The following is a 26,957-nucleotide window of genomic DNA, read 5'->3' as shown; positions in this document are numbered from 1 at the left end:
CAGTAAAATTAAGGACATCTTAGTTTAGTAAATAATGACAGTAGAACTAGTGGGCAGAAAGGGTTCCCAGGTCACACGGAGACAGAAGAACACCCCTGTGAGCCATTTCTAAGTATGCCCATCCATAAAGTATTTTCCTTTTTGCTGTGTAAACAGAAATACTTCAATAGAATATGTATCTTCTTAAATGGCTTTTGCCTCTGAATTTTCTAACACTTGCATTGGTCAATTATCATCTTCTCTACAGTAGACTAATGTCTGAACTTGGAAGTTGGCACACCAGTTTAATGTGCACTTGCTTGAGTACTGGTCCCTTACTTTGAGACCAAGTCTGAGAGGATGAAATCACCCTACCATTGATCACCAAATCAAAGTTAAGGGAGGGAAAGCAAACCGATAGTATTGAACTACTTAAATTCCTGATATTCAATTGGTTTTCAACTGACATAAATTGCATTTGCAAATTATTCTGGCTAATATAAAAATGTAAACACCTACTTTTGTCAGGTACTATGTTAAGTGTCTTATTCACATATTATCCTTTATAATCCTCAGTGTAAGCTTGCAAAATCAATATTGTAATCTCTATAATCTCTATTTCCCACACAAAGAAGCTGAGGCACAGAAAAATTAAATAATTTTCCCAAGATCCCATAAGATTGAACCCAACTCTACTCATATATTGTAAAGTTGTTGGGGTTTGATGACATATTTCTCTTCTTTCTGCAAAGGTTATTTCCAATTTCTGTTGTCAAAATTCTTAAAATTGAAAGGGCTACTCTGCCCACAAACTTCAAGGAACCTGGGAGGATTGTGTCAAACTGCCAGGAAGTCTGTGGTCCGTGGGATTGCTGATGCCGAAGGTAGGCAGCACTTTAAGTGATGCTGAGAGCTCACAGCACATCCATCGCAACAAGGAAGAAGATACTGTGGGAAGTAAGAAGACCTGAGAAGGTCGTTTCCATCTTCCCATCATCAAAGGATTTTGCAGAAGGGCACCCACGTTACCCACGGGCACAAGATCTTTAGTTTGCCCCCACATGAAGAACCAAACAAGCAAAGCCAAGTTGGCATTGATGGTTTCTGGGCCAGTAGGAAAGCGAGGGAAGAAAAACAACCCCTGGATGTACAGCTGTCACACACATAGCATGCATATGTTTGCAATTCCATGTATCTTCAACCGACTGTAAAAGCCAGTATTCATAATGTTGATCATGGAATAGCAAGACAATATCAAATTATGTTTAATTAATTATAGCCTTATTGAGAAGCAGAGAAATGAATATTTATTTTAAGCATTTTCATACTAAGTTTTTAAAAACACCCTAAAATAACAAAATTTTAGTCCTTGTAGGATTAATGTTCAGCTCTTCCCATAAGCTCTGTTCTTTAGTCTCACTCATTTCCTGAGAGCCAGGTGGGCTTTAAAGTAGAGCTATTACATATGTGCCTTTGTAACAGGGGAAATCAGCTCATTCATTCACAGTTTTGTCCATGCTCTTGGTACTTAGTTGTGACTGGTATAATAATCATAGCAGAAAGTCATTTATTATGCTGGGTCTATTAACATTTGGTTCCTCATTAAGAATATTGCCAAATCTGCACTTTTATTCTTTCTGCTGACAGTTAGCTTTCATAGTGTTTCTTGATTTATTTTTATGATTGAAGTTTTAGAAATACATGTTTTAATTTAATGTTCACTCAGTATAACAGATTTGGCCAAGAGTTTAATAAAAAGAGCACTATGAGTTCTTGATAGCATCAGGAACCAGTGTTTGTGTGGGATCATTTGCACCATGACTTGATAGAGGTCAGACAGAGACCTACTATGTGCTGTGCTTGCTGGCCTTTATTGAGCATCTCAGCATGATATTTAAGCAGGCAGTGATAATCCAGTTTTGGCCAGGAAGATCGTGAAGGGGCTCATGAGGGACCTGGATTTCTTAGCGGGATCAGTCTTCCTCGATCTGGTCTTTCCTCATGTTTCTCTGATGAACACTTCCAAGGCTTTATTACCTGTGATCTTCTAGCAATTTCCCAAACAGATCTTTTGCCTTTGCTCCCTCTGTATTGTTCCTTCTTCCAGAATTCTCCCTTCTTCCTCCTTCTATGGGTGAACTCCTACTCATCCTCTGCAAGGCAAGGTCCTTTTATGGATCTTCCCACACCTTCTCCTATTCCCCACTACTCTCACCCTTAACACTGTGTGTAACTCCATGATCCAAGTGGAGGCAGTGTCAGCCAGGGTGGGGACTGTGCCAGGTGTAACACTCTACTCCTAGTAAGGAGTACTTGTTTTGTTTTGTTTTGTTTTGGTAGAACTGAGCTATGCTATGTTCCCAAGGTGACATTTTACATTAATGGCATAATACGTTTTGGAATGGACCAGGCTAAGGAGTAAAACCAAGATCTTCCTGCTGGTTTACAGCTCACCACTCTGCATTGAGATCATGCATATGACTTCAAGCCACAAAATTTAGAGATTTACCTTGTGCACAGCTCAGAAAAGAAAAAAAAAAAACAGGCCAGCATTGTAGCACAGTGGATTAAGCCACAGCTTGTGAGGCTAGCATCCCATTTCAGAGTACTGGCTCAAGTTCTAGCTGCTCTGCTTCCAATCTAGCTCCCTGCTAATATGTCTGCAAAAGCAGAAGAAGACAGATTAATTACCTGGGCCCCTGCCACCTATGATACCTGGATGAAGTTTGAGGCTCCTGGCTTTAGCCTGGCCCACCCCTAACTGTTGATGCCATTTGGGGATGAACCTCCATGTGGAAGACTACCTCTCTCACTTGCTGTCCCTCTTCCCTCCTCCCTCTGTCACTTTACCTTTCAAATAAATAAATACATCTTGTTTTAAAAAGAGAAAACCAGATACCTATTTATTAATGAAAGATTTATTGAACACCACCATCTTGGGTTTCATGGGAAATCTATCCTATGCAACACTTGAGGTCACTGTCAGATCTGACTTTCCTTGGATAAAGCGGGGAATAAAAATGAAAAGAAACAGTTAGTAGCAACTTTAGTGTGTTGTGTGTGGGAAATTTCCCATTTGGATCAGCTTTTCCTTACTAAAAATCATCAACAAAATTCTCTCCTGGAGCCTGAATTGCTTAACTAATTCATTCCAAACCATTAATAAAGATTTTTAAAATATGGCCTCTTCCCTGAAATATCTTACTTTTGAGTTGAGCGTATTCTTCAGATGGAATGGAAAGCCATCCTGAAGGAGGTGAGACCTGGGCAGAATAGCCTAGCAGTTGACTTCTTAGACTTATATATGCTGCTCTACTTCTGTCTGTATATGCAGACATACAGAGTTTTTATAGGTAAATTCCTTTAACCATCATAACAACCGTATGGTAAGGTATTTTTAGCTCAGTTTTACAGATGAGAAATTTGAAGGAGAAAGAGATAAAGTTATTGGGCCAAGCTCACACTTGGTCTTGAGAGATCAAGGCCAAGCTATTCTCTTAACCACGACATTTATTCTTCCTCTTGATTGATACAGAAAGAAAGAATGTTTTATTCCTGGTCGTTAAGAGTAGAATTAGGAGGTGATGGAGTGGCTTAGGATGACCTGGGATAGTTTCTTGCAGGTCAAGAGGTTTGGGCTGGCTCTTGAAAGACTGGCAGATGTTGGCACATAGTATAGGTGGATGGAACAGCCTGGACAGAAGCTTGACTTGGCAAGCACATTTGCCTCCCACACTTCGCAGTTCTATCAATTTTGACATTCATACTCAAAGTAGAGTGATTAAGTTGCTTTCTACACTGAGCTGTGGAAAAAGTACAGGTTGTTGAAAGTCTAATTATGGCAATTTTAATAGATAAGCTATTTTAACTTTTTGAAAAATACTATCCAGCATTGACTTTTAAAGATAACCTATTCAAAGCTACTTCTGGTTAACATTCGTATTTATTAGCCAACTCAAGACAGACCATGATTATATAATATCTTCAACAGAGATAGCAATGTCCCCATTTTGCTTTCTGGGACCTACACATCTGGAAAAAGACAGGTGCTAAAACTGTTGCTATCACCATCAGCCTTTTCCCTCACCAACTGCCCACTGCCACACAGTTAAAATAACATAAAACTCAAATAAACCACATATCAAACTACAGTTATAAGGCTTAAATACATGCATATTCATGTGTGTGTGTGCCTGTGTGTATGCACATGCCTATGTGTGCATGTGCTTGTGGGTAGTGAGAAATTCTGAACAGAGCCTGAACACAGAGGCATTCCAAAACACAGGAATAATATTTGGTCTGATAGGGAAATAAGGTTTACAATTGCAGAGCATTGGGCCAATGCTTTGGAAGCACAGGAGCAGTGTGGTGATTCTGTGAATATTATGTTTTATTCCTTTTCCTGCTCCCACATGTAATCCTTTATTCTCTTTCAGTTGGCTTCTCGTGCAGTTTAACCATTTTTGAGAGTGTCCATCAACTTAATTTCTTTTATTAATATGAATTCTTCTCCAACTGTATAAAGCCAGATAATGCATTTTTCTCTTTATCATTTCATACAAAGCAAAAAGTAAATAAGGAAAGAATATTACTTTTCACATTCATTTTTTCCCAAGTCTAAACAATGAAATCAGAAAGTGTTTTTCAGATAAGGTGTTTTGGTGTTTGTTAATCTCATAGAATCAACACACTTGATTAGCTGTGAACCAAACCATCAGACTGACTTAATTCAATGTTCAGTAAATTAATTATATTTTACTAATGTTACTAAAACCTAAATTTCATATTAATATAAAAACTCATTAAACAACAAATACCCAGTAATACTAGCTGTTGGAAAAAAAATTCATTTTTATTTATAGATCGTTCTGATAAGAATAGCATTAAGTGTGTTTTAGTAGGGAAATGTTAAAGTGATTAATGTGCAGTTGTTTGCATTTTTAATATTTCACTCATATATCAGATTAGTATTTGTGCACACTGTCAGACTTTATTCTGTTCTTGTCAAAACACTTATTACTACTGACAGGTATAACATTCCACATTAATCCTTAATTTCTTGATTCAATTTTCTAATTGCTTTTTTGGCATGCAGTGGTGGCCATTTACTCTTATGTGATGTATTCATCATATGGCATAATAATGTTCTTTAAAAATTAGATGTGCCACTTAAAGTACTTGAGCAGAAAATAAAACCACTACAGATTGGAATGTTTAGATTTCACTATGCTTAGATGAGGTATTAGATGTTGGTGTGTCACAGATTCTGGAGGTTATCCGTAAATCATAGTCAAGGATTGTTAAAAGGGACGACACCTTAAAAGTCATCCAGCCTACCAGTTCATTTTGTAGTTGAAGAGACTGGCTTGGTAATAAACCCAGGATTAGAGAGTGATAGAGCTAGTCTTAGTGTAACCTCTGGGTGTGTTGGCCAGGAATTCTCCCCTCCATTATCAGTTATAACATGACAAAGTGTTGGGCAGATGAACACTAGAACTCATGTGTCTAAACGCAGGCCAAAATCAGGCAGGAATATGAATATAAATTTTATAACTGAAATTGTAAGTTGGTTTCTACTATTTATAGCTAAGATGAGGAGATTAGTGAGTCATTGCCTTCTAAACTGTATTTTTTAGTAATGTTAAATCGTGGCTAACAACCTAGATTCTAGACTCAAGCTACCTGGATGCAAACCCTGAATTCATCCTTCACTAGCTGTATGTATTATCCTGGAATATCACATGACCTCTCTGAATTTCAATTGCTGTATTTGTATAAAAAGGGAAATAGCAATATCTTCCCAATTGTTGTGTACATTACACAATACACACAGTAATGCATGTAAAATCCTTAGCATGGCACTTGGCACTTAATATAGACTCAATAAATGTTAAGGTTATTTTTCAGTGTTTTAATTATTCCTTTAATATCCATAATTTAGGTAGAAAATGAGCCATACCTTTTAGTTATCTCACCAGGTGACCTGCATGACAATTTGATTTATGCATTTGTTCGCAGTTTCACTTAGCTTGTGCAATGAATGCACACTTGGAGATGCTAGCAGGAAGGGCAAAGAAGAATCAGTGATGCCTGCCTTGGAGGAAGCAGGGAAGTACAGTACGTTCCTCAGTACTTGTAGAAAGAGATTGGCAGACAGCAGGCCCAGAAAGGTGGCACTATGCTTGGGCATTTGAAAACAGAAAGAGGACAGGGTCTATAGGGTGGAATAAAAACATGAACCTTCTCTCAAGGGGTTCAGGATCCACTGGGGAGATAGGACCTTTACCCAACTGTCATTGAAGGTAGACATAAAGGAGGCCATAACAGGTAAAAATCAAGAACTAAAAAAGAGACCAAATACCACAGACCAAGGGAGGCTTCTTGTACAAGGTGACTTTTGAATTGGCTTTAAGGGACGCAAATGGCCAGGAGAGAGAGACCTCAGGGGGAGCAGCTCCTGTCAGTAGGCAGATTATGAGTGAATAAGACACAGATTCTGGAACCCTAGGGAACAGTTTTTGAACAGTGGGCACTTACATGGACTGAAACACTTAGTGCAGAGTAAAACACTGGTGCAGAGTAAAAGCGATTTGATGAGTGAGTAAATGCAAGAGTCTGGAGAAACTGGAATGCCATTTGGGACTCTAATTACAGATTACACAGTGGCAGCTCTCAGGTCCATTTTGATGCATGGAACTGTTACTTTGTTCAGAATCCATTTAAAATTTAATGTCTTTAAAGAAATCATGCGCTTTCTAGTTCCACTTTTTATTTTCTGAACTCTAGAAAGTCAGCCAGTCCCCATGCCTTATAGCAAGCACTATAGCATAGGATTACTCCTACAAGCTCAGCAGATAGTCTGCACTGGTCCAGATCCTGGTTCTCCTGTCACCCACTAGGTCTGCGATCTTAACTATGTTTCTTAAACTCTTTCAACTTCAGTTTCTTTTCTTTTTTTAAAGATTTATTTATTTATTTGAAAGGAAGATTTACACAGAGAGAGGAGAGGCAGAGAGAGAGAGAGAGAGAGGTCGGTCTTCCATCCGATGGTTCATTCCCCAGATGGCCACAACGGCTGAGCTGCACCGATCCGAAGCCAGGAGCCAGAAGCTTCTTCCAGGTCTCCCATGAAGGCGCAGGGGCCCAAGGACTTGGGCCATCTTCTACTGCTTTCCCAGGCCATAGCAGAGAGCTGGATCAGAAGTAGAGCATCTGGGACTCGAACCAGCATCCATATGGGATGCCAGCGCTGCAAGCCGTAGGCTTTACCCACTACTCCACAGTGCTGGCCCCCTCAACTTCAGTTTCATTGTCTGTAATGGAAAGAGTTCCTACTCCGTGGTATAGGATATCACCCATGTAAGCATTTAATGTAGTGCCAGGTATATTGTAAGCACTTAACAAATATTAGCTTTTATTATGACATTACCCATTTGAGACTTGAGGAAATTTGAGTTTGCAAGTCCTACTTTGCAACTACTAGAAGTTTTTGAGGAAAGACATAATACCTTTCTTAATCTTTTGACTCCTAGAATATTAAACAGAACCCCACTGAAGTTCATTGTAATGACTAATCCCAGGATATTGAATAATTTTGTTAAATACTGAACTTGTGGGGATGGGGTTTCCCGTCAGTAATGTGTGGCAATGGGATTTTTAGAAGTAAATCATTTGCTCACTCGTCACAGGAGAGGATCAGTAGAGGATAAACCACATGTAGCTCGCTGTGCCCATTGTTGTGTTCTGAATGTTCAGAAATTCATTTGCAGCAACTTCCCAGGACAGATCCTAGGCTCAAATGGTCACCTCACTTTGTGAACACATTATCATTGGCTTTAAGAACTAAAATCTTGAATATCCTTATGATTCCGGAAGCTTCTCTGGTAATTTGTTTGCCTATAAAGCTGAGAGATGGAAAGAATTGAACACAGTTTTTTGCCCCAAAAAACTACTTGAAAGTAAGAGTACAATAGTTTCAAAATCACTAGAGGGAACAAAACTAGTCTTTTCTAAAAGTGCTATATGCTAAATAAACAAGGGATGCTAATTATATAACTGTCAGTGATGTTTTCTGGCAAATCTAGCACCAGTTTCTTGCAGTACAACAAATATGAAAATGCCTGGAAGTAAATCACAGTTGCTGAGTGTTGTGGGCAAACCAACCCATGCCTTATCTCTTTCAAAGACAGCCATGGAAAATGCATGATCAATTGCACAGCTCAGTGAACAGATTATGTCATTGTGAAATGATTTTGATTCATGGTTATGTATTTATCACAAAACAACTGGCAAACCTCAGGGTATCGGACATGTTATCATTTGTAATGTTTCCTTCTTTTCTATTGTAAAAATCAAGTGCTACAATTTTTTTTCTTTTCATATTTAAAATTCTGCATTGAAAATGGTATTTGCCACAAACTCTTTGGAAATAATTTTTTAATTACATGAATTCCTTCCAGGAGTGTCAAAGAGCTGCAAAACATAATAAATAATTCATATTTCACTAATACTAGAGCTAAAAATAGACCAAACCATAAACCAGTTGGGTTTAAAAATAGAATTGTAATTTCCCTTTACTTAGTTTATCAATATGAAGAGATTTTGTGTCGTATACTACACCAGTAGAATTATGAATGTGAGAATTATTTTGAGGAAGGTTTTACAGAAGTCATTTTTATACAGGTATGATCCCTTGTCCATGGTCACTGTGTTCTACTATACTGTCCTTGTCTGTCGCTGAGTCTCTGAAGTTTGAAGTGTTAAATGATTAGACCATATGCCATCTGAATTGTATAGCTATTTTATTTTTTTTATTTTTTTAAACTAATTTTTCTCTCAATTGATACTCTTAATGCTTAAAAGCTTTTCTGCTGCTGTTAAAAATAGCAGCCAGGTAACCTGGCAACACAGTCAACTGATATATTACCAAATCATTTATTGATTTTTCTAAATCCTCTAAAGCAGTAACCACTGTTTCTCATTTTTTTGTAATCATAAAATCCTGTCCTAATTTTGGTAAACAAGTTTTAAAAATATGATTTTGGATATTTTGAATAGTGCCCTTTATTGCACTGAGAACTTAAAAACAAAACAACAAAGGAAAACTTTTGCACGTTAGTATAAATAATCAATTATGTCTTAGAACACTGAAAGGGATTTTGGTATATCTAATATGTCACTATCATTTAATCCTTTTATTCATTTTATGATCTTTTAGTGTATTTTAACCAATTGACCTTTACACATACTTTGCATTTATTAAATTAAAATAAATTTTAGTAGCCTAGAAATATGGTTTGAAACATTCATAGGATTTTTCTTTTAGCCTTGGAATATGACAAGCCTATTCTATAAATATTTACATCGTTGGAAATTATCTATGTACTTATGCTGATTTTGACTTAACATTATCAAAAATAAGTCTGTTACATTAAGTGTAAGCTTTAAAGTATAAAACCATAGGTCACGTAACTTGATATAGGTATTGCAACATGGCTTACAGCATTGTCCTGGAACATTTTCATTCCCTTTGCTTCTACCATCACAGCCACTTTCACCTTTATATTGAAAACTCCCAAAATGTATCTATATGAGGATAATTTAATACATGAGATTTATGTTGCTATAAAGCAGATATCCTTTATAACCACATAAAACCATTGTCACCAGAAATTTCAGCCCAAGTTTTACATGAAAAGGGACATATTTTATCTTTAATGCCTCATTAAACTTTCTGGAAACAGCCATATTCTAGAATATTCTAGGTGAATGACCACATATGTCTATATTTCTTCTGAAAAGTTCAAATATCAGTGAAAAAACTGAACAAATCATTTTTTCTAATAATTAAACAATTTTTGTTCTGTTTTATTCTGCCTTTATGCAGAGATGTGACTTTGATGTATCAACCATGTCTCACCTACTGTTCTTTGAATAAGACAGCCAAAACCACCATTTCTAAGCTAAAATAATACCCTGAGTCTCTCAGAGTCCAAATTGTACTTACACCCAAATTCTGTGTGTATGTGTGCACATGTATGTATATGTGTAGGTTGTGTGTGTACTTGTATATATGTTTATGTGTGGGTATATGCTTGTTTGCACATGCACACATAAAGAAAGCTGCATTGTGTAGTTAGGAACATGGGTTCAGGAAGTAGCCAGTCCAAACTTAAATGCTAGCCTTGCAGTTTTTCTAGCTATATGACTTTCAGAACGCTTTCCTAAACTCTTACTTCAGTGTACACATATTATAGGGTTGTAATAAGAAATAAGTTAATATATGCAAAGCACTTTGAATACCTAACCCATAATAAGTACTTAATAAAATACTAGCTATTACTATTATTATTACAGTATATTCAGTTGCTATATTTTATTTCTGAAGTTATTTATTTGTATAAATATATTTGTAGGGTGATTAAAAATATAGATTTCACTGAAGTCAAATACATAGAATCAGAGTAGAATGATGGTCACCAGGGATAGAGAGAGGTTTAAATGGGGAGATGTAGGTCAGGATAAATGAACTCAGAGTCATTAAGGATGAGTAGAGATCATTAAGACTATAAATAATAATATTGTACTATATACTGAAAACTTACCAAGAGTAGATTTTAAGTGCTCTTACCATAAAAACAAGGCAATAGATATGTTAACTCTCTTGAATATAGCAACCATTTCACTGTATAAATGTATATCAAAACAAGGTGTTATATATTTAAAATATAGACAAAAGTGAAAACCAAAACAATAAGAATGTGTATGGTAACAGAATATTTTGAATTGATTATTTAAATTAACTGGGCTATGTAGTACATCCTAGGTGAGAGGAATCAACTGGGGAAAAGCAGCAAAGTTGCATTAAGTTTGTGACTTACAAACTGCACATCAAATGCTCAGTCATCAACTGAGCACCTATACTGTGGAGTTAGTGTTAAAATGCCACATGGTATGTCCCCAACAACTGGAATACACAGTCTAGCTGGGTGAAGAATAGATAAGATGAGAAGTAAAATAACAATGTTGTGTCAATTATGCAAATTTGAAATGGGTTTTCTTTTTCAGGGAGCGCCGAAACCCATAGCCATGGAACCCTGTGCTGGGAACAGAGCTGCAGTTCTAACCGTGTTCCTTTGTCTGCCGCGAGGATCATCAGGTGCCCCTCCCCCTGGACAGTCAGGTAGGATGCATAAGGAACAACAGCAGATAAGCAATGCTTGTAGACTCAAAAGATGAACTAAACAGTACAGCCAGATTGCACAGTAAGGATCTTTGGAAGGTTCTAAGTTGTAGTATGGTAAAATGTTATTGGGATACAAGCTTTTGCCCAAATATACAGGCATCTGCATTGCTATAAATTCAGATTTACAAAAGCTTCTTATAAACACATGCTGAATGTATGTGTATTTGCATGTGATGCACACCTGATACATGTTCACACACATGTGATTGTTGTATACAGTGAGAAATCTCACTAACAGGGCAAACAAGTCCTTGACCCTAGCAGTCAGTTTCATTTCTCGCAGTATACCTGTCAATAGGAGGCCAAATTATATATATTTTTAAGAGTTTGCCTTATGAATATGGGACCAAACCAGAGGACTTATTTGTATGTCTGGGATGTTTATGGTGGCATCAGAGAATGATGGTGGAATGTGCCTCAGCATGGGTAAGATAATTTCCCAGCACCAGACAAAGGGGAGTTCATGGGCCAGGGGAATGATCTCCCTGACATGAGCCCAGCCAGCATGGTTCTGATTCTCCTTTTCTGACATGAAAAGCATGTTTTGAATTTGGGAGTAATTATATGCATTCTCTTGGAAAATTCCCCATTGCTGTGTTATCCACATTGTAAAATGCTCACTGTTGAGTATACCTTGTATTAAATCACAAATCACAGATTTTTTTTCCCTCCTTTTATATATCCTATTCCATCTATTTAGAATTTCTAATGTTTCTACCTCATGATTATTTTATCTATCCAACTCCATGGAATAGATGCTTTTTGAGAGCAAGGGTGATTTCAAATATCTTTTCAATTCCCCTTAAGAATAAAATAAAGCATCAGAGATCTTCCAGGTTCTCCATAACAGTCACTGGTATTGAATCGCCTTCCTACTTAATCTTTTCTTGCTTCCCTACTTGGCTTTGATCTTGCTCCTTTTTTTATTTGTTTTCAACTACACATATGTGCATACTCATAGAAAGTATACTACTTTAGATATTCATGTAACTGAACTTTTCCCATATATGGGAGCAGAGGATTTCTCTCACAATGGACTCATTATTTATGGTACATAATGCTACCCTGCTGCAGGAGTTTCTATCCAAATTCATTTGTAGGTGTTAACTCATAGGAATAAACATTTTGGACACCCTCTTATACATTGAGTGAACGCCTCAAACTTCTTTCACCACCATCAACGTAAATGGGACGCAGTAAGCACAAGAGCTTGGCACTGGTCAGATAAGATGGATAATTATAGGTACTGTGCCTAGCTAATGGAAGTATTCTTTTAAAGCTGGGATGATTTCCAAAACAAACACTTCACTAATGAAAACAAGTCTATGTGATATATTCCAAGGTTCTTCTAGTTCCTTGACAAGATGATTTGCTGATGAGCAGATTGAAGGCAACTGCCAATATTCTGTCCCTTTAACCTTTGAAATCCTTTTGACTGATTTAAAATAGCCAAGTAGCAGCATGGACCATTACCTAGGATGTGTTTTCTTATAGATACATTATGATTACTAATGGCTACACTATCTTCAATGTGCGCAGTGCTTTACTCTTTGTAAACAGTCCCTCTATTTTTCACATTTGAACTTCATGACAAGACTGGGAGATAGAAAATATAAAACGGACTTTATAAATGAGAGGAGTAAGGCCTGAAAGCATTGTGTTTCTATGTGCAGTGAATAATTGGGGTGGGGGAAGACAACAGGCGAAATAGCATAAGAGCAAGAAGTACTGATTGCCAGCATTCTGGGTGACTTTTCCTGATGGTCTGTAGCAGGGACCTTATTTCTCTGTAATTGATGGCCTATGTCTTTGCAAAGCCAAGAATTCGTCAACAGAGTTGATATAAGTAGACAAAACATTGAAATAGTTTACCATACTTTTTAGAGAACCTGAAGATTGAACTATGATGATTATCTGTGTGGATCATTCAAGATGAGTTTGTTCCTTGGTTTAAAAAACATGTAATAAATTTTTCAGTTATTCTATAGAAGTAAGAAGACTCTGATTCTACTCCTTCAAAATACAGTGTTATCTGCTGTCTGCATCTACTTTGAAATGCTCAAAAACATGTTATGTACTGATGGATGGATAGCCACAAGAGTAGGTATCTCTGGACAGATATGTTATGAAGCAAGTTAAGTAAAAATGTTCATGATAACAATAAAATAAAAATCTCTTGAACTTCACTACAAAAATAAAAAGGTAGTATCTGTAGAGAAAATTTTTCAAATCTTTTCATCCAAGTTTTTCCATAAACAAAGGAAACACTAACACCAGTTTATAAGCCAAATGAATAATTTTCACTCTTCATCAAAATATTTGCTATGTGTGTAGCCAATTAAAACTTTACATAGTATCATCCAATATTTGAGAATATACACATTCCAAAGATTATTTATCAACCATTCTTGCTCCTGGGAGAGAAATGGTGACATTGATTATCTCATTGCTAAAGTCTCGCTTATCTTATACCTGAGCAGAGAGTCCATATTTATCCCTATCCATATCAAAATTCCCTATGCATAGAAGGCAGTTCATGAATGGTAATAGGAGACCTGGGAAATGTGACCTTGACTGAACACTGCTATCTTCAGCCTCAGTTAACATCAGGCTAGAATCATTCATTATTTCCCAGATTCCACCCCTGGGTGTCCTGTGTTTTAGAGAGCTTCCTGAAGTATTGGTGCAGGGTAGGAGGATTGGGGCATTGAGAAGGAAGTAGAGGTCAAACTTCAGGGACAGGTTCCTGCCCCCAACCCGCACTGTGTGAAGGACAGGGTGCTAGGAATCTCCTCTTGGTTCTTGGATTCTTTATATCTCCAAATATTAGTAAATGTATTCAGTGATTTAATTATATGTTATTCAACTAAATGTCCACTTATACTTCACACAATCTCAAATGGTGTAACCAGTGCTCTTTTTTGAAATGTTGCTCCCTAAATATCATATGCACTTTTCATTGGCATGAATGAAAGCATTTAACCAAAAATGAGTATGGGGATATTAGGAAGGATTCTCCAGAGAGAACCAACAGGAGATGGACAGATGGAGATGGAGACGGAGATAGAGATAGAAGCAGAGATATATGAGAGGGGATTTATTAGGAGAGTTGGCTCATGAAGTTACGGAGCCTGAGAAGTCCCATGATGGACTTCTGCAAACAAGAGCATCTTGGATGTCGGTGGTGAATCCAAGCCATACCAGTGCCTTTGGTCCCACTCTCAGCGTGGGACCAAAGACTTTAAAACCTAGGGAGCTGCCAGTATAATTCCTGGGATCCAAACTCCAGAGAGCTTAGAGGTGTGATGTCCAAGGAGAGAAGAAGAGTGCACCCTATTTCTAGGACATAGACACTTTCACCTTTTCCCTGTTTTGTTCTCTCGATGCCTCCAACAGATTGGGTGGTGTCTGCCAGCATTAAGGGAGGTCTTTCCTACCTAGTCCACTCAGACACCAAAGCCTTCACACACACACACCCTGAAATACTGTTTTGCCAAGTTTTTCAGTAGTCCTTAATCCCATTAGTTTGACACCTAAAATCACCCATCACAATGGTTTTTTTTTTTCTCGGAAACAGAATTTTACCATTAAACAATGAACAACTGAGAAATAGGCAAGAGCTACAGGTGCTAGTTTGTTCATCTCTTTTCAGTAGCAGCCGAATTTTGGTTTTTAAAGCAATGACATTATCTTTGACTTTCTTTTCTCCTGACGACTGTTGCAGTCACATTTAGCAAGTAGTGATTGGACATGGCCCTCTGCACATCTGTCTGGAGTATGTGAAATCCCTCTCCTTGGCTCTCATTTTATCAAAGGTCAAAGGAAAAGCTGTTCACATTCATCCTTTGGTTACTCATACACTAACCTTCTGTTTCATCTTTTTGCAATATAATGAATTTAGGTGCTTGTGAACAATGCTCTCTCCAGGTGTCTTAGCATACATAGTAAAGCAAAAGATATTAAATAGATTTGTTGGCATTCCTCAAGTTGGTCTAATTAGGTTCCCTGACCCCTACCACACACACACACACACACACACAGTCAACCTGCTGATCAATTTCTGAATTTTCCGTGAGCAACCATGGCCAACTATGCCAGACTCTGTTGGGTTACCATGGGGTACATGCTGATGGCAACTGCTCACTGTGTGGCTGCCTTTTCTCGTGCCCTCAGAGTGGCTAGAAGACGGACATCTCTATGAAAGCATGACATATTAAGTAACTGCTGCATGACACTAGACAACCAGCGTGTCTCCAGTCACCCTGGTCAACAGTGTCCCCAAGCCTTTTAGAATCCCATTAAAATAAAGTGTGGACAAAGTAAATAGACCTCTTCACAAACATAAATTGAAAATGATAATGATTGCTGTCACTTTGTGATGGAGGACTATGAATTTCACAGTTTATGGATTCTTCCTAATGAGAAGTAGATTAACTTTTCCCACTGGATTAAAAATCCCAGGGGCCCAAACATTTACAACCAAAAAAAAGAAGTTGTGTGCTTCAACTAAAAGTAGAATTTTTCCTGTGATTCTGCCTCATGTATGATTGATTCAACATTAACAAAAATAATACCACTAGGAAGTCTAAGGCTTTGAAATTTTCTGCTTGAAAGTTTTGAGTTTTTTTTAAGACTTATTTACTTTAAAGGCAAAATGATGCGGGGAGGGGATTTTCCACTGCTGCCACCCACATGGGAGACCTGGACAGAGTTCCAGTGGAACATTTTGGGATTCTCTCTGTCTCTCCCTGAATTTCAAGTAGATGAAAATAAATCAATACCTTTTCTAAATTAAGAATTGTATTAATAAAGTCTAGTTCCCGGTCTTCTTGGCATGCTTGAAAAGTGAAGATGGTTCATAGTGGCCCTATGTGAGAGCTGAGTACCAGGAATTCCATGGCCACCCGTGAGAGGTAGAATGTTTTCCAGAATCTGAGAGATGGATTGGAAACAGACCACAGATCTGCTAGTGCTCAGTGTAGCACTCTTCCCTAGGGAGCGAGGTTTTTTTTAAAAAAACAACTTTCCATTTTCTTGAAGTCTCTGCAGTTTGCACCCTTCAGTTGCCATCCCTCATTTTCTTGCTCTGCACCTACATCTTCACATGTGTGGAAACACATCTGTCGATCCAACCTTAGCATTCTCTCTGTGACAGGCAGCTGGACCAACAAGCAGAACTACTGAGCTGTATCCAACCTTGATTATAAAAATCTAGCGTATTAGTTACCTTTTAACCTCAAGTCCAAATATTGTTTACAGCCTATATACATGTCTTCATAAAGAAGAAAGAAAAAGTGGGTACTCTGTTTTAAAATAAACTACAAAATTAGGCAGAGAGCCCAGGAAATGACAGAAATAAGAACAAAGGTCTTATATTATTAATAAACAGGACACTCTGCCAAACTACATGGTATTAAAAAGACCTTAAAATCAACAGTAGGAAATCATTTTGTCTTCTACTCAAACTATGGTTGCCATAAATCCTCATTTGAAACCTTTATTCCTTCAAGAATAAAGTGTGCGTCTGCTACCTGCCAGCACTGGATATACAGCAATGAACTTGAAATCCCCCCCTCAAGAAGTTACAGCTTGTGTGTAGATGAACATGAAATAAATACTCATGAGAATAAATCCGTAATTACAAATTGTATTAAATGCTGTGAACAAAGATAAGAGAGGTAAAATAAAACAGATGCACAATTGCTAAGCTGAACATTTTTCTGCCCTAGGAATAGACAGGTGTGGTCATTAGAACAGCCCCTCCTCACATCCCACTTTCCATTGTGTCTTTATAGTGTGTGGCTATCAAATACTCCCCACATCACCTCCCCAACTTTTAGAAGCTTTCCCCTCCTCTGGTGTTTGTGCCTTGATCAGGATCAGGCATGAAGGAGAATTTACTTAGAGGCGGTGGCTGCCGGGCGCCTCCCTCCGTGCATTGAGCATTTCCTCTGCCTTTTAGCACCGGAACTGTTCCCTGGCCTTGTCCCTTAGCCAGCTTCTCACACCTTCTTCACTGTCCCGGGGAAACTTCTCAGCAGCTAACTCACAAGTCTGTGCACCTCCAACCAACACCTCACACCTGCAGAGCTGCAGCATCTTGACCTGGACAGCCTCCTGTGAGATAAAAGCCACTCTGCCTTCCCCCGGGCCCTGTCACCTCTCCCCAGCCACCCACACCCACCCTTCTCCCCTTGTGAAGCCTGTTGCAGAGTGAGTAAGTCTGGAACCTTTCTGTCAGTTTTTCTTCTCTGTTTCTCCCCTTTTACATCCAAGCAATCCCCAGGCCCCATAGATTTTCACTCCTGGAACAGAAGTCTTTTTCCATTCTTACTTCCTCCCATGCTTTGTTCTTGCACTGGTTGTCTCACACCTGGACTGCTGCCAAAGGAAAGCACAGCTCTAGTCAGATCACTCCTGCCTCATAAGCCTTTGCAGACTTCCCATTGCTTGTCATAGGAAGTCCAGACATTTACTTTGGGATGTGAGGCCCTCCTTGGCTTCTCTTCCATCTCCCAGGTTTAGCACCCACACAGTTCTTGCCAATCCCTCCCTGCACAGCATCACTGGCTCAGTGGAGGCCCTTGGGGGAATGTTTTAACCTGTCAGACCCTCTGTTTCCTCATCTATAAGCTAAGGAGATGGCTGGATGGGATTGCTAATGTTTGCTGCTAGGCCTATGACGCCATATGTTTTCTTACCACACGTGTGTGTGTGTGTGTGTGTTTTCCATGGACTATTGTCCCTCTCCCTCTCAGTTACATATAATGCTACTTCCTCTTCCAGGAAAGTTTTTAGTCCCCTACCCCCAACACACACACACACACACACCCAACCTTACACACCCTAAATCCTTCGAGCTTTGCTAGTTCGCTTCTTTACTGCTTTCTAACATATCGGAGTCTTGACTTTCTTCCCAGGTAATGAGTTCTCTGAGGGTAGTGGCTGCATTTTATTTATCTTTGCATACCTGATTGCTAACAAATTTGTGACACTTAATAGTTCTTTAATAACTATTTAACTAATAAATAGAAATAAACGTTTATATATTATAGAATTCCTTCCTCCCAAAAGATAATTTACTATACAAATGTAAACTATGCCAAGTAAAATTTCACTTGAAGACCATAATCTTGAAAGACTAGATTTTTATGGGCTTCTGATTCATAAAGCATTCAAAATATATATCTTCGGACTGAAATCAAGCCCCAAGCTATATCTCTGATGGAGTATGTTTATTAAAACTTGGTTGGGGCTGGCACCGTGGCTCAACAGGCTAATCCTCCACCTTGCGGCATCGGCACACCGGGTTCTAGTCCCGGTTGGGGCGCCGGGTTCTGTCCTTGTTACTCCTCTTCCAGTCCAGCTCTCTACTGTGGCCCAGGAGGGCAGTGGAGGATGGCCCAGGTCCTTGGTCCCTGCACCCACATGGGAGACCAGGAGGAAGCGCCTGGCTCCTGGCTTCGGATCAGCGCAGCACACTGGCCATAGCGGCCACTTGGGGGGTGAACCAATGGAGAAAGGAAGACCTTTCTCTCTCTCTCTCTCTCTCTCTCTCTCTCTCTCTCTCTCACTGTCTAACTCTGCCTATCAAAAAAAATAAAAATTAAAAAAAAAAAACTTGGTTGGATAGATTTAATGGTCAGTGAAAATCAGAATATTGGTGAAAGATGACACAAACAATAAAGTAATTTATATTTCCAGTGTGGTACAACTATACCTATTATAAGGTTATTTGGTGTTCATGATTTGAACTTTGATTTCTTCCTTGAATAACAACTTTTAAACATTTTATTTAAATGTGGAAGTGCACAACTTGGTTCTAACTTTTATGACCAGAAAAATAAATTAGTTGGAATCTTATGGAATAAATGTCCACATAGAAGTTCCACTCAAGACAGATAACCTCATAAAATAGATCTGCCAAATGAAAGTATCAGTTGTTGTGGTGAACGTTGTCATTAACATGTATTCTTTTGTTATGAGTCTATTCTATGCTCCATCCTTTTCTTTGAATTATTGTAATCCTATAAGGATATATCATTACCATCATTTCACAGATAAGGAAAATGAATTCCTAGAGGTTGAGTAGCTTGCCTTCAGCCATGTAGTAAATAATTATGGAGCCAGAATTTAAAAACAAGGAACATCTCACATCAAAAGATTCTTTTTAGATCTCTTTGTTTTGCTTTTTTTATATAATTCTTTTTGTAGTTGATATTGTCATCTGCTTTCAGTTATGAGTGAAGATTATTAGCCATTTTCTTTGGAGAATAGCACAAGCTTTTTCTTTTACTGACTATTGTGAAGTGACATGGCCATAATCCTCCTAGTTGAGATTTTTAAATTTATTTTTGTGCCTTTGGTAATTGAGAAAACTTGATTAATGTGTACAGGAAGGATAGAAAAAAATAAGGATGAAAACTTGAAGAGTAGTGAACACAGCTAATTAGACGTGTTCCAGAAGTGAATTAACCCTGTAAGTTAACTCACATGTTTTCAAGATAGAGCACTTAGAAAGAAACTCTCATAAAGAGCCAGAATAAATGACATGAAAAATGAGACCAACAGCATGGCAACGTAGCCGACACATTTTTCTTTTCTGTCTCTTCTTTCTCACCTGCCACCCCTTCTTGGTATTTCTGTAATTGACTGGTAAATAATTACTATGGTTAAAGAGAAAAAAATAGAAAAAAGTAAAATTCAACAACAACAAAAAGAAATATTACAAAGCCAAAAAGGGAAAAAAAATCAAGATTTGCCTGTAGTATGCAAACTGCCTTCAAAACAAGAAAACAACAAAATAAGTCTTTCACAGATATGAATCAAATGTAACAGGTAAATCAGGTCCCCATTATTTCTAAAGATAGCTGATACCATGATATATATAAAACTGCCAATTAATATGAATATTTACTTCTGTTTGGCCATGAATTAAAGAGTCCTGAATTATTTACATTTGGAGCAATTTAATAGAATACTGCTATCTTAGTTCAGAGTTCTATAATAAAATGCTGTATTTGGGGTGGCTTATACAATAAGCACGCATTTCTCACGGTTCTATGAGCTGGGATGTCCAAAATCAAGAATGCCTGGCATGAACAGCATCTGATGAGGCCCTTCTCCCTAGTTTACAAGCAGTTGCTTTCTCCTTGTAGCCTCACCTGAGAAGAAGGGTTCTGGCATCTTCTCATAAGGGCACTATTCCCATCATGGGGCTCCACCCTCATGACCTCATATAAATCTAAGTACTCCTCCCCAAAGGCCCCACCTCTAAATATCATTATATCAGGGATCAGGGCTTCCAAATATGAGTTTGGTGGGGGCTAGAGAGGGGGCAGAGATATTCAGTCCGGAGGAGATGCCTTCTACATTTAACAAAGACCTCAGAGAATTTTGGAAGTTTTGGAGGTTGAAAAGTGGCCTTTTGTATCATTCTACCCCATATTTTGCAAAACAGCAATCTGTAGAACTTGAGATGGAGAGTGACTTGTCTAGACTCAATGATTTTGTAGATGAGCAGGTTCAAGAACCAACTGTAGACTTTATCCTTTCCTCTTGTTTATTATACTATGTTGCAAAATCTTACCAAAATAAACTGAGAATTCACCACTTACCAGCAGGCAGTACATATCCAACGTTTGCTACACAGAATCCAGAAATGTCAGACACAGGGAGCTACCTTGGTCTGAAAAGAGAAACCAAGTAGCTTGAGAAAGTATGTCTCCTTTCCTGTTAACTCGTAACATGCTAAGAAAACATTCAGGGCCTGTGAATCCTCTCTGCCCACATAAGCATGTCTTCTTCCCTGGAGACCACCTCATAGAACCAGCAGTCCCAGTAGCACAACCAGAGGGAGCACTTCAAGTTTTGATGAATTCTATGTTATCCTGACAGCTGGTATAATCTCAGGTCTAGCCATAACCTCTAAAATGGTGCCATAATGGGAGTGTCTACCAAAGCCGTTCTTGAGTGTGAACGTTCCTTTATTCTTAATGAAAATCCCAGGGAGAAGCAAGCGCCAGCAGAATTGTAATTCTACAAAAGGTAAACATTGACTATAATTACATTAACTCTTTCAAGTCACAATTATCTTTCTGTAAGAGCTTTTAGGGGAAAAGTAAATGGCCCTCTGAAAAGTGAGTAATTTATCTCCATTTGTCCACCTTATAACTTGCAAATGAGCATAGCCCATGCAGATTGAACAGACTTCCCCCAACTGATGGGCAGCATGGCCATGGCCATGGCTGCCGTGCCCGTGCCCAGAAGGCACTGCCATAACTGAAGGGACAGCTCATCCTCTTCGGCCCTCAGAGCTCTGCAGAGGTGATTTGAGGAGTCCTTCTCCGTCTCTGGGATCATCATTTAGAGGCCTTAGGGGAATAAATGAATTATTGTCCCCCTAAACTTACTGTCTGATATTGTTTGACTTGAACCTTGCAGCCCCTAAAAGTCTGGATGCAGTGACCATACATTCAGTTCCATTTATCCAACAAGGATTTCCATTTATCCAGGCAAGGATCATCAAATCAATAACATGACTGTGCCATCTGCCTTCCCCTTGCTCGCCATCATAATGAAAAATGACTCCTTAAGTGTTCTGCGACACAATTAGCTCTGAAGGCAGAGCTGTAATGGGGAAAGGCCGGGTTACATTTGTATTCAAAACTTTACTGGTAAAATGGAAAGGAAGCTGTTGTCCATATGAATAGATACATAAAATGTATAAATGGGGCAATTTGGTATTACTCTATTTATGCATAATATTATACAACTGCAGGCACCCAGAGCTAGAGATGGGCACTGAAACACATCTGGCTCCTCCAGCTGCCTGCAGCCACAGCTGCTGGCCCTGTCCAGAATCATCTCGGACAGACAGACTGTTTCTAAAGACGTCCTCAAAAGACATGCTTATAACTCCCGGACTAATCCATCCTGTTATTTAGCAGACTTCAGCGCAATTTGATCCCATTCTCTTTTGTCCTCTCTCATCTTATTCTCATCTCTCCAGAAATAGAGAACAGCTGATTGTGCTCCCTAAATAAGCCATCACGTGCTGGAAGGAGTTTTGAAATCACCTTCTAGCCTTCAGTTAAGGTTCTGTACAGGACTCCCAGGCCTTCCATCTGTGCCTTGTTCACTGTAGGTCACCTCGTGACCCTTAGAATGCTCTTTAACCTTCTCAAGTATTGTTGGCTCAAGAAGCATGGAATATAAAGGGACTTTAGAGGTAAGTCTATCCCTTTACTTTTCCTCTGTTTTTAGGATTTATTTATATGGAAGGCAGAATTTACAGAGACAGAGAGAAAGAGAGAGAGAGAAGAGAGATTTTCAGTCTGCTGGTTCACTCCCCAATGGCTGCAACAGCCAGAGCTGGGCCTGTCCAAAGCCAAGGCAGACACGTCTTCCCTGCAGGAGCCCAAGTACTTGGGCCATCTTCCATTGCTTTCCCAGAGCATTCACGGGGAACTGGATCAAATTTTGAGCTTCTGAGACTCAAACCGGCACCCATATGGGATGCCAGAATCGCAGGCGGTGGCTTTACCTGCTATGCCACAATGCCTGCCCCTCTTTGCTTTACTGATGAGGAAACTGGGGATCCCTCAGAGTTCAACATCTACCATGCTGCTCTGTCTGAGAGCCAGCCTGGAGGACTCTATTGGTGCCACTGCACTGGTTCCTTTCCCTGTGGGTAACCTCTTTTTAAACTCACTGCCCTTCCCTGCTGGCTGCTTTCCCACTTACTGCTCAATAAGACTCCTCTGTCCCTTCCTGACCTTTTCTGCCATTCTGAATTCTGTATTGATGCCCAAGGTTTCTTGCACAGTAAAAGGGATCAGTTAGTTTCTCTAATGTTTCAGGGTCATTGTTCAGTCCTATTCTTCTAAATGCTGCTCTCATACCCTGTGACCCATTTAATGTCTGCAAAAATGATTTTTAGGGAGATGTTAAATGCCTGACAGTACTGGATTCCAAAGTGAATTTTGAAGCACTATTTGTTATATATGCACCATGCCCTCTATCTCTTTGCATTGTATCCATCCCTGTGCCTGGACTGTCTATCCCACTGGTCCCCATTCACATGCAGCTTCCATCTCCTACCAAGAGAATTTAGAACTCAGGGGCCATCCCTACTCATCCATCGTCCACTAGCTTGTTATTTCATTTACTACTATAAAATTTTTCATCACACTGTCTTCATTTCTGCTGACAAAGTAAGGACAGGAATCTTCCCTTTATCATTATATCCATAGGGCTAAGTGGAGCTGATAATGTAACATGAGGGCTATTTAAAAAGTTCCTGAAATTATGAAAAAAAATTATGAATAGATTTCAGGGGGTTTTTTTGCACTAAAATAAATTCACATTTCAATTCCTTTTTCCTATTAAATATTTTAATTCATAGAAGGTCAACATATTCATATTGCTTAATTACTTTCCTCCTGTCTCTTACCACCTGTTTGCACTAACTTCCCAACATCCAACTTATAAGCCTTATGTTGAGAATTCATATGTTTTACTGTATTTTGTCATGTACTTGGTGTATGTACTTTATTATAAATTATTTATATCTACTTCTCAGCTTTTAAAAGTGATAAACCTCCTTAATTTCTTCCCTAAAATTTGGTTTACAAAATAGACCAAAATCTTTATTGAGATTAACCTCTTAATTCCTCAGTACTAATTAGAGCTCTTGTCTCAGCCCAATCTACAGATATGTTTGTCACAAATCTTATTAGTTTTTGCAATATAACTTTCTTCTATGTTTAACAGGTTTCTTTGGGTTTTTTGTTATTTTTTCCATATATAAAAATAGTACTTTTATGGGCTGGTCTTTGGTAAGACCATTGTTGACCATTTCTAATACCATCCTTGTTCCTTTTCTTAGAAGCGAATGTTCTGTGATCTCTTCTTTATTCTCTCATTCTCTGTGTTTTAAATAGAATCACAATCCTGCCCCTTTTGTTGGTGGGCAGGATGTGAGTCGCCAAGCTTTGCTTCTGCTGCTAGAACCACTCATTTACAGCTTCTTCTGATTCTTGCTTGACCACCTGGCTTCTATGTGGGGATTCTCAATAACTTCATGGAAAATGGATATTATGAAAAACCTATGCATGGATTTCAGATGTGTTTACACCAAAGTAATCTTTTAACTCCATTTTTCCTCACACTTTTTGAAGTCCTCTCTCATATCCTTGGTTGCAGATTTTTAGATTACATCTGTTCTTTAACACTGAGATTTTTCAAACACTGAATCTCTGTATTTTAAGCATCATTTTCTCAGGCTTTTCCCTTAACAATTCAGTCTTTTTAAACCTATCTATGCCTACTGCATTACAAATTGTGTTGCATCTCCCTTTATACCTCCAGTGGATCACTGTAGTCCTCTATTATTGCTTTTCACTTTCCCCACTGCTTCAGAATTACCGTCTCTCGCTGGGTTTCTTCAGTGACTTGTAGCCTTGTTAGGGCACTCATAAGTCCTGTTCTAGCTCTTTGTGCAGTTCGTACACACCCATCTGAGCTTCCCCTCAACCTACTTTTCCCATCTGCCTTAACAGTCTTTCCCAGAAATGCAAATTAAAACTTGACTGAGACACCATTTCTAACCTATCATGTTGATGAAAATTAGACAATATGACAGCATATTGCTGATGAAAATGCAAACTATAGAGCCTTGCTGGAGGGAAATTTGGCAAAACCTAACACAAATGCACATGGTCTCTTTTTATCCAGTAGTCTCACTTCTAAGAATCTACCCTAAAATATGCCTCAGCAATAGGAAAATACATAAACACTGTTTATTTCTGACAGCACTTTTTGAAGTCACAAAATGTTAGGGAAAAAATCTCTAATGATCATATGTAGGAAAGTAGTAAAATGAATTATGCTACATACACGTGTGGATTACAATGTACCTATAAGGAAGGATGAGGAAAGTATCTATGAACTGATATGAAATTATTTCCAGAATATATTAAGTGATAAGGGTAAAGTACATGAATGTCTCGAGTATTTTGTCCTTAATGAAAGAAAGAGGGGAGGGGTCAGCACTGTGGTGTAGCCAGTAAAGCCACCACCTGCAGTGCCAGCATTCTATGTGGGCACCAGTTCGAGTCCCAGCTGCTCTACTTCTGATCCACCTCTCTGCTATGGCCTGGGAAAGCAGTAGAAGATGGCCCATGTCCTTGGGCCCCTGCACCCAAGTGGGAGACCAGAAGAGGCTCCTGGTTTCAGATCACACAGCGCAATCCGTTGTGGCCAAATGGGGAGTGAACCAGTGGATGGAAGACCTCTCTATCTCTCTCTCTGCCTCTCCTTCTCTCTGTGTAACTCTGAGTTTCAAATAAATAAATAAATCTTTAAAAGAAAGAAAGAAAGATAGATAGATAGGAGGCTACTTCAAAAGATCCATAGAAAAATGGAGATTAAAAAATAAGTTTATATGGTACAAAAAATTTGAAACCCGTGCATGGGTTTTTCATAATATGAATTTTCTGTGAACTTTTTGAAGACATTTTGATTTCAAAAATATTTTGCATCAAAAAAACTTATCTTTTATTTTACATTAATATTTTTGAGGTACTCTTGTATAAGACAATTTACAGATATCTACTCGTTTTTGCAAAAAAATGCACAAGAAAGATAAATCAGAAGCTAACAAGCCTGGTTGCCCACAGGAAAAAGAGTGGAAATGGGTATAAACATGGGACAGTGAAAGAGAGAGTGGGAGAGATGAGAAGGGAGTGACACTTTTTTTTTTTTTTTTTGCACAGGCAGAGTTAGACAGAGAGAGAGAGAGAGAAAGGTCTTCCTTTTCTGTTGGTTCACCCCCTCAAGTGGCCGCTACAGCCGGCGGGTCGCGGCTGGCGCTCTGCGCCGATCCAAAGCCAGGAGCCAGGTGCTTCCTCCTGGTCTGCCATGCTGGTGCAGGGCCCAAGGACCTGGGCCATCTTCCACTGCCGTCCAGGGCCACGGCAGAGAGCTGGCCTGGAAGAGGAGCAACCTGGACAGAATCCGGCGCCCCAACCAGGACTAGAACCCAGTGTGCCGGCACCACAGGTGGCGGATTAGCCTAGTGAGCCACGGCACCAGCCGGAGTGACACTTCTATGATTATACTTTTGTGTACAACTCTGACTCTTAAAAACATTGTTATTTTTCACATAATAAATAAATCAGGATGTGCATGAACTCAAAGTGGAATTCAAACTGAAAGAAAATGAACTTAAATGAACTGAAATGTATTACAAATGATTAAGTACTACACTGAAGAGATAAGGAAAAAAAGAACAGCCTAAATAATTTGTACAGTGTAAGGCCAAATAAAGGCAACCAATAAAACTTGAGTATAAATGTATCATAGGGGGCCGGTGCTGTGGCTCACTTGGTTAATCCTCCGCCTGCGGCGCCAGCATCTCATATGGGCGCCAGGTTCTAGTTCCAGTTGCTTCTCTTCCAGTCCAGCTCTCTGCTGTGGCCTGGGAGGGCAGTGGAGGATGTTTCAAGTGCTTGGGCCCTGCACCCGCATGGGAGACCAGGAAAAAGCACCTGGCTCATGGCTTCAGATCAGCGCAGCTCCAGGCCATTGCGGCCATTTGGGGAGTGAGCCAGCAGAGGGAGGACCTTTCTCTCTCTCTCTCTCTCTCTCTCTCTCTCTCTAATTCTGCCTGTCAAATAAATAAATAAAAATCTAAAAAAAAAAAAAGTATCATAGTACATTTGTATCATCT

The 26,957-nt window shown here is 38.9% G+C and overlaps 1 protein-coding gene across 1 annotated transcript in view; it reads left to right on the top strand.

Moving 5' to 3' along the window:
- ATRNL1 (attractin like 1) overlaps window positions 1–26,957 on the top strand; it is a 792,651-nt gene that overhangs the window by 679,352 nt on the left and 86,342 nt on the right. Inside the window, exon 28 of the mRNA XM_062214395.1 lies at window positions 11,047–11,161. Coding sequence (XP_062070379.1) covers window positions 11,047–11,161 — 115 coding nt within the window. The remainder of the gene's footprint in view (window positions 1–11,046; window positions 11,162–26,957) is intronic.

This window comes from Lepus europaeus, chromosome 17, assembly GCF_033115175.1.
Source record: "Lepus europaeus isolate LE1 chromosome 17, mLepTim1.pri, whole genome shotgun sequence".
Lineage (NCBI taxonomy): Eukaryota > Metazoa > Chordata > Mammalia > Lagomorpha > Leporidae > Lepus > Lepus europaeus.
Note: the sequence above shows the minus strand (reverse complement) of the source record. Positions and strands in the feature narration are given on the sequence as shown.